The following is a 9,852-nucleotide window of genomic DNA, read 5'->3' as shown; positions in this document are numbered from 1 at the left end:
TTCTTAATAAAAAAAAAATGTGTCTGGTAGGTAAACAAAAATACATTATACATAATATTTTACTGTAAACTGGTTTTGATCAGTGTCGTTAAAGAATACTTATTTAGAGTACGCTCTTGAGATCCTTCATTTAAGATATATATAGCCTATAGTCCAATATTACATAACATATATAAATAAACTCTGTATTTATAAATATTAACAGGATTGTTTATTTGTTGTTGTATTGATAAAGTCGTATATCATTTTTATTGCGGTGGAATAATTTAACTCTTTTACTATACCAGGATATGAGGGTCATTAATTTATTATCTACGTAACATATTGAACATATTTAGTAGAACTGTTTTTAAATAAAAATATTTTTGTATTAGAACTTCAGATTCTCATAAAAATCATATTAAAAGTTTGTCAATAAGTATCAAATAAGTAGATTAGGCACTCTTGATATTAGCCATTACGAAACAATCTTTAACTATCTGTTTCCTTAAATAAATAAAAAAAAACATTTAGTTAGCAAATAATATAAACAGCGATGGATTTATGTAACGTATTATTTAAAGCGACATCAAACTATTATCACCTATATGGTGGTGTTATCAAATTAATTGCAGTTGAGTAACATTGATATAAGAAAGTAATGTTGCATACATAGATTATACAATAAAAGTATTAGTAAGCATTATATTGAAAATCTGTTTTAGTATTCTAGCATAATTTAAAAAGTATTTACCATAAACAAACACTGTTATTTAAATTTATGTTTATTTACAGACGAACGTAACCATGTCCAGTTAGATATTTTGTTATTTTAATCGAATCGGTTGTCCAGAATTTAAAACCTGAACGTTTAGACTTTTACTGCCAGAGAGAATAATTTTATTCAACTTCATTATAGTACTTAATTCTTACTTAATCATTAGGCACTTTATATTCTTAACACACATTAAATTATACTGCAGGTAACCTGATATAACTTTAATCACAATAAAAGCGACTTAGAAATTCATTTAATTCCGTGAATTATTCCGTACAATTGTTTTAAGAAGAAATTACCTTTCTATAAATGTACAGCAGCAAAGTATATTTTTTGTTTTGACCAAGAAAGAAGAACTCTATTTTTAATATTATTTACCTACATTTGATATAATATAGGCCGTTAAAGAAACCCGGAATAAGTAACTGTTAAAATTAATTGTTTTATTTTTAAACAATATTTAGTTATAGTTATTAGGTAATGTCCTGTAGTATAAATTTAGTATATTCTTTTTTAATAATTATCCCTCTATATACAGTACAGTTATATCGTAAACATCTTATATTTTATTCAATACTTTGTCTTTGAAATTAGGATATTTTGTAACCTCATTTTCTCTATGACCGCTTTGTGATCAGTGATTTTTAAAACAGTGTTCTACAAAATTAACACACAATTGAACGAATAGTTTATGCCAAACCATTTAAAAATAAACATTACGTTATGAAAACTCTTAATATACACCATATATTACAAAAATTTTGAAAATGTCGTTAAAAACGATGACAGTAATATATAACAATCATTTATTTTTAATTTAACTTTAATGGTATAAAATTTTAGTATAATTTAAGTTCATAATTTAATATTCTTCTCTGAAAAACAGTGTATATACTTCATATCTTAAATATTCCACTGAACAATGTTATAAATATCGTATGAAGTTTCAAACGGGGATTCAGTACAATTAAAAAGTATGAAACTATAGGCTGTATAAGGTATATGCCACGTGCCGTGACAATGGTTGTGCCTTGTGGGATGCGAGTTGATACGAGCCTTTGGACACCGTGGTTTATGGACAGACGGTTAGCAGACGCCGCGCGGAAAACGCGACTCGATGTTACAACTCCATACCACGAAACTACGTCTTTGACGTTTGATTTGACGTCACTACAACATGCATTCGGTGAGTTATATGAATTTTGAAGATTTGTTTCCGTTGTAATAATTAATTAAATATATATATATTTTTTTAAATTATATCCGAGAAAGGACGGTTTATTAAACATATTATTAATTGTGGGAAGTGTTAAAGGCTAACACGCGTTAAATGATTTTAGGATTATAAGATACTATTAAATAAAATTAGTGTTTAATGTGGATAATTATATGTTAAAAAAAGATAACAATTGCAGTGCTGTATAATTGAAATAAGTGACGTCTACTATACGTAATTAAATCAATAACGTTACTCTTTCGGCACTTTCTAAAAATGAGATAACCATTACACTCGTTAGACATGAAACAATGAAATAATTAAAGCATAACATATTATATTCACGCTTGTAAATTGAAATTAAAACTGATCCAAACGGTTCTAATGTCATGATTGTTGGGAGAATACGCCTTTTGTTCACTTTGATAATACTTCGTATGTACTTAATAGAAAAAAAAGGGAAATAATTGAATAAACCTTACAATTAATTCTAAAAACAAAACTGTTATTAACGTGCCAGTTAAAAGGTTGAATTAAAAAACTTGTTAGTTAAAGTATACATATATTGTTTCGATTAAAATATAGGTATTAAGCGTGACCTTAAAAAAAACAATTGAATGAATATATTCGAACTGTACTTTATTCAAAAATAAATACAAGTTCTCAAAAAAAAAATACAACCATTTAAACAATGGCACACTAAATCCAGGGAAATCATGTAAGTAATGGCGACGGGTTAAGTTCGCAGACGTCGCGTGGGCTCATCTTCACCTTGGGAGTACTGGTCAACGACACATAAAACGTGTGAAAGTGTTAATATTTCTTTCCTGCACCCACTCGTATCAGCAAGATAAACAATAGTTTAGTTCACAGAACATTCAAGGGGTTTATTACGAAATTAATACGTAAGATTGGCAGTATAAATAGGATCTTACACTTATAGGGACTGCACGTTGCAGTTTTTTAATATTATATTATGTATGATGTAACGCAACTTAGCCGTAAAATAGCCTTTCCCATTCCAACATCAATGTATCTCTCACCCTGACGCGGTGGGCGATAAAACGCCCGTGGCGCCGTTCAGTCTGGTTGAAGAGTATTTCTCACGCTCCAACCTGTCCCCCAATAATGGCTTACGCATCTAAGTTTTATAAATAGATGACTCAAAACTTTCACTAACCAAATTTTGGATTGATACAAGTTTTTCGGAAGTACGTCAATTGGTTGATATTATACGAACCAGTTATGTTCCGCCAGACGGAGAGCGAACTAATTAAAAAAAATCTTTTTCGTTTAGCTATTCGAAAACGTTAATCAAGGAAATTTGCATTAATTTTATTTTTATTACCTTATTAAATAGAACGATATATCAATCAGTGTGTTTAAAAAAAATATTGAATATATATATACTTTTTTAAATATTGTATTTCATTTAAAATTATTGTTCATTCATTGACATTTATATATTATTTTTTTTCCATCAAATCGGTCAATGAGCAGTTTGTTTAAGTAAAAAATAAACAATCATGTATAATAAATATAGCGAATGAGTAGGATAATATAAATAAATCGGTAATAAATTATATTAATTAAACCTATTAATTTCTTAAAATTTTATTTAGTCCGTTTTTTACATTTCATTTCCTTTCTAAACTTTGACAGTTCTAAGATTTTTCATTCATAACTCCAAGTCTATAGTAACGTTCAAGAACTGCACAAGCTTGAACTTTTAAGTTAAACACTGTACTTGTTAAAGTTGACCATGCAAATGCTTTAGGTATGTTAAATGCAAGTGCGCTTTTGTCACTATTTTCGTGACATACAACGTATTAATAACAAAAGATGAAACAGCCGCATTTTGTTATTGAAATTTATCTCGTTATGTTTGTCCTCTAAGATTATTGTTTGTAGACATTTTCAATAAGTCAATGATGATTTTAATTTGACATGCAAAAAATTTTATTTAATACAACATCTTTATTTACAGAACTTGTGCATAGAATGAATAATTAATTTATTTTATTAGTTTAAGGCTACTTATATTGAGGAAATAATGCAATGTAAAATAAGAAATTTGTTCATCTACTGTCATTAGATGAAAATGCATGGTGACAGAGTAATGAAAATTATGAAGGCATAAAATAATATTTTGGCATTTTTATTTTTTATATAAAAAAGCAAAATGTCGGCACAGTCAATTTATATCAACAGTATTTATATAAATACAAAGTAAAACTTATCAAAGTACGCAACATAATGCTAAGGCAAATGAATTTTTTAGTGTAAGAATCATAAAGGTATTTGAAATCTAAAAAATTCTATAAAATATCTAGTGCCTCACCATAGACATGAGAAAATTGTTGTCGCTATATTACATGCATATCTAACTTAGTAACAAACATTGTATTTTCAAGAGTTTTTGAATGTTACGTAATGACGAAAAAACTACTTATTTTGCATTAAAATCTCAGAGAAAGGAACGATAGAAATTCAAAATGCGTAAGCGAAGCCGAGGGTAAAATACTAGCGTATACGCATGTACCTGTATTTATTATCTAGCTAATGTAACTGATAAGTATGGCATAGTATTGTGTTTGTAGGGTAAATTTATACATACATACTTCGACGTTTTCACCTGAGGACGTGAGTGGTACACATGATCAGTGTAATGTTGCTTGTAAAACTATAGGGCTCGGTTAACCACAATAGCTGATAAATTTAGAAATTGAAAGTGCCACCTAGCCATTGCTAATATTGACCGAACGTGACCGTTTATTGGTGATTTTTTATTTCCATACACATTCAAAGATCATAACGCGTTGATATTTTTTGTGTATTAACGATAACTTCTATGCCATTATAATATTTGGATATTTACACAAATGTTTTTAATAAATTAATTAATTAGGAATCGTAGTGTATTCTGTAGTAAGCTAGAGGAAGTAAAAATTTTGATAGAAGAGAGTGAAAGGACGATGGAGCAGGACAAATTAAATGTAAAATATCGTACCCCTATTCACATCGTGTAACGTTCATATTGGTGATGCTCAACACGCGCAGCTTTCACTGCGGCCGGCTCTAATGTATCCTGGTAATATGCCTTTCGTAGAGTCCAGAAATAATTTTAACCACCTGTCCAACAGCCATTGCTTGTTTAATTATCACATAATTTATTTTTAACAAGCTTATAATTTAAAATAAGAACCGTAAATTTAGACAAAAAATTTTAACAATAAAATAATCTCCGCGCTCGACAGGACGAGGTTAACATACATTTTCATCCGTTATAAAATAAATACAATCCACATTTTTCCGTAATAAGTGATTGAGGTCAGGCATTTCGTACATAAGCATGATGATGGTTATATTATTAAATTAGCTCGTCTTTCTTCCCGCCGTCCGGTATTTTAACGAGCGGAGAACGAGATGCGTTCTCAAAAAACTGTTGCCAATTCACCACCGCTCTAATTGCATGGAAACCGATGTGGTTATGCGACCGATATTTATAATTAAAAAAGTAACGTAATGGCGAGTCGGTGTGGACAGTAATAAATTATACTCGTATATTTCGTGGGGGTTTGAATCATTTATTTCGGTGTTTTTTTTTTTTAATTAAGTGACAGCCTTTTTAATGAACTTTTTTCACCCGTTTCGTCTGTCGACTAAGTTATCACAGATTTCATATGTAGTTGAAGTTTTATATATAACATATAATTTAGGTCGGATGATTTCTTAGGAGTTTAAAGATTTCTGATTAATATTTTTCAATATTTCCACAAAAGCTATTTTTTTTTTTTTTAATTTTAATACGAAACATTCATAGTTATGAAATATTTTTTAATGAATGATTTAATAGATATGGATTAAACTATTGTACTTTATGTTTTTTTAGTTAATTAATATAATATATTTTAGTTATTTATATATCAATAGTTACAAAAACCTTTTCTGTATTATAAAATATTTTCTCAGTACATTATACATTTTTTGTATTTTTCTATGACTCGAATTAAGCTTTACTGCGATTTTTAGAAAATTTAATTTTGAAGAACCCAACTTTTTTTTACAAGAATTTTACGATAATAATTTAGTATTAACATAAAAAATATAGATCTCTTTGTATAAACTTAGTATCCTGAGCAGCACATGTCGTTTAATACCTATTAACTTGGAAAATTATACTTAATTTTTTATTTCATACACAATATTTTTGAAACATATTTTTCTATATTCGACTTAATTAATAATTATTGTATTAGTATAATGATGTCCTTTATTTCAGAAAAAGAAACTCTGTTTGATCGCTTTTGTGTCTACGTGTTTGGAAATTTTAGCGACCCCGGAACCCAATACATCATTGTTCAAACAAACTCCCAACGCATCTTGTAAGTAGTAATAATAACATTGAACAATTTTTTAAAATTTATACAAAGTATTATTATATTTTTATTTATAAAGTGAACATTCTTTCAATCAGTTTTAAAACTGACCCTGTCTTTTTCAGATAATGATAAAACAGACTTAAGCAGTATTGCTTCCATTTTCTCTCCTCGTATGGACTTCGATCAATGGAAACCATTGACTGGTCGTGGAGATCCCCTACGCAATGATCCTACTTACGATTACGAACCACCGGTTCTAGAAAGAGTCCATTATTGGGCTGATGATAGCCGATCGGAACGTGAAAAATATCCGGAGAGAAAGTCCGAAGTGCTCGTTTTAGGAGTGTCTTCACGCAAGCCCAGTGTCGCGTCAAGGCCACCCGTGCCTACGCCATCCAGAAGACTGACCCGGCCACCAGGGTTTTCTAACAAATACGAAGATTATACTTACAAATTTGGTGAACATTATCCAATGACAATACTTGTACCACCGCCACCACCTCCAGCTGGTCAAAAACCACCTCTATTTATACTCAATGATGATAAATTCGCTCTGCCAACATTCCCTCCGAAACCTACCGATTCAACTCAAATCATAAGAGATACTACAACTACACCGGAACTTATAACCTCTTATGCATTCCAAGAAGCTAATCTCATTTATCAAGAATCTACATTGAAACAACAAAATTGGTTCAATAGCGTCAACAAAACAACAAGCCTCCCCAATAATACAGTGAGCAGTGATTATGCTGGCTGGGGTCCAACTACACCCTTCGATGATGTCAATGACTCGCATAACATTATATCATACAATGATCACCATAACATAGAGTTTACAAAAGAACCGCTCGCATACTATAAGCCAATGTTTTCACAAGCTCCACCGTTGCCAGAAACAACTGAAAAAACTATAACATCGCCAGCATTTTTGCCGACAGTACTTCCACCTCTATCTACTAACAGTGATGTCAATGAAGATTGGCCATCAGTAGAAACAACGCAAGAGACATCAACTGAGACTCAACATTACTATAGGGAAACAACGACGGAAAAAGCTACAACACCATCTTTTCATCCCACGCCTGCTCCAGTGAAATCCCAATCAAGTATAATAAATATGTTAGGTTCGATGATATCTATGCCTATGGTAACAGATCCCGATAGACCAGAAGACCATTTGTATGCACATGCATCAAATACCGTTCAAATATTTAAAGAACATACAACTGAAGAGGCTGATTTAGAAAAAATGCAAACAATGCAACCACCTCCACCAATAAAGCATTCAGAAACCGTAACAGAAACACCGAGACAACCATTCCACATAAATCCGCATATATTAAACAATTTTATACATGAAAAAGCTACTGGTCACACCAACGATCCCTATCTGCATATGCGTTTTACAACACCACCTCCTACTGTGACTGAAGCCCAAACTATACCAACTTATTTAATTATACAAGGTCATTCTAAAGTAAAAACCTACGGTTCAAAACCAAAACCATTAAGTGGGGCTGGGAATAACGAAATACAAAAACCAAATGAAACCAACGAAGTGAAACACCTCCATCCTATTAAAGATAAATATTCCAAGAAGACGGAAAAAATCGATCCAAGCAGGGAAAGTAGAGCGATAAACTTAAAATCACTTGTGGATAATGGTCTCGGTTCTATTGAAATCCAGGAAGCCGATGTCGGCATCAAATACGATGTTAGTGATGGTAGTAAGGTGCCTATAGAAATATATAGAAAAGGAATAGTTGACAGTGATGAAAATGATTACTCGCATAAACATAAGCTTTCAACAAACGAAAGAACCAAGAGACATATAAATATAGAAAATATATTGTCGATTGAAGATTCCTTAGAAGATGACGTATACGATTTATTTTCAAATAAGAAAAATGGCACCGTATTTTCAAAACTAATTTCTGAAGAAATTTTAAATGACGATGATGATGAGAGCACAGATGATAGATGAAGGAACTAGCTCCTTTCTAATTGATAGCCAATTCTACAAAATTGATGCCAAAAACCGATTGTTTACAAAATTTTATACACATTCATTAAGTACTAGAATTTTAATCGGAAACTAAAAAGTTGGTTATAATAGAATTTGAATTTTTTTAATACATAAAATGTATATTTATTGTTGTAATTTGGAAAGTTAAAATGAAATTAATTTACTTGTTTTATCCTAGATAATAATTTTAACGCGATTATGTCCCACCGTATAAAACGATTAACGACTTTTGATGTAAAACATTACATTGTTTTTGTCAAAGATGACGAAATGTGAAGAAAAAATGTAATGTTGCTATATTAATGATAAATTTATTTATTTCTGCAATTATTTCAAAATATTTTAAAGTATACTTATTTCCTGTGCCAGCATACGTACGTTTTAGAAAATATATAGATATTAATATTAATATGTTAAAAGTAAAATCTAAAATCTAAACTATTGTGAACTTATTTCCATGCTTATTCCATGCTGTGTAGTAACCGTCTTGGCTCACCATAATAGTTGATTTTAAAATAATATCAATTTATTATTAGAAAATGAAATATATAGTTCTAAAATATAATAAAAGTATTTTGTTATTTCATCTTTATCTATTATAAGATTTATTGATTTCACTTTTTTTTAATATGTAGGCATAGATAAAGAACGACGAACGACTCAAGAACGACGTATGCGTCAAGCGCTGCAACGGGCTCGTTCTACTAACACACGTTTCTTACCATCTTTTTCGTAGAAAGATACAGGTGACTTAGACAAAGTGAAAGCTCGTTTATGAACTGCTAAAGACGACATTTATTGATATTGGATTAATTGAAATCACAAATTAATAACATCTAATCAAAGCAAAGAAAAACAATTGTTGAAAAATCTTAATATTGTATTTGAATAGACCGGAAAAATTCAAAGATAGTTAATAAACTGACACTCATGTAATGAACTCTGTTTATTTTAAAATTAGCGTCAAGTTTAGAGTGATTACACCAGTCCGCATTGCAGAGACATACCTTATAATCCGCTTCTGGTAGTCTGAAATTGACAGAAAATGCAATAATATTTATAATTTACAAATATAAATTAAATGATATTTGATAATATTTTTTTGATTTCGTTTACTAATACTTTAAATTTTTTTTTACGCATTTACATCACTACCTACATAGATTTTATCTAAAGATTTGAACTAGATTCCAGCTTACAATATACATCTAGATCACGTAGTACTTTTAATAGATTTAGCGAATTCACGACATGAATAATATATAGAGACCTTAGCTAAAAACTAAGTTTTTATATACTAAATTTTTATGGAGAGTTTGGTTGGTATTTATATTTAATATTTATTTTACCTTTCAAATCTACAACTCATGGCTCTAGTGGGCGTATCCATAGCTCTGGGGAATGGATCCTGAGCTCGAGTTTGGTAGCAGCCACGTTGGACAATCCATGAATGTCGAGCGCGGGCAAT

General features: G+C 30.3%; 1 protein-coding gene across 1 annotated transcript; it reads left to right on the top strand.

The window, feature by feature from the left end:
* Nucleotides 1–1,784: 1,784 nt before the first annotated feature.
* LOC116768743 (uncharacterized) lies at nt 1,785–8,806 on the top strand. The gene is made up of 3 exons (XM_032659547.2): nt 1,785–1,943; nt 6,256–6,358; nt 6,478–8,806. Exons 1-3 carry the CDS (start codon nt 1,935–1,937, stop codon nt 8,340–8,342), a joined length of 1,977 nt encoding a protein of 658 aa, XP_032515438.2. The 5' UTR covers nt 1,785–1,934; the 3' UTR covers nt 8,343–8,806.
* The last annotated feature ends 1,046 nt before the right edge of the window (nt 8,807–9,852 follow it).

The sequence above is a fragment of the Danaus plexippus genome, chromosome 4 (assembly GCF_018135715.1).
Source record: "Danaus plexippus chromosome 4, MEX_DaPlex, whole genome shotgun sequence".
Lineage (NCBI taxonomy): Eukaryota > Metazoa > Arthropoda > Insecta > Lepidoptera > Nymphalidae > Danaus > Danaus plexippus.
Note: the sequence above shows the minus strand (reverse complement) of the source record. Positions and strands in the feature narration are given on the sequence as shown.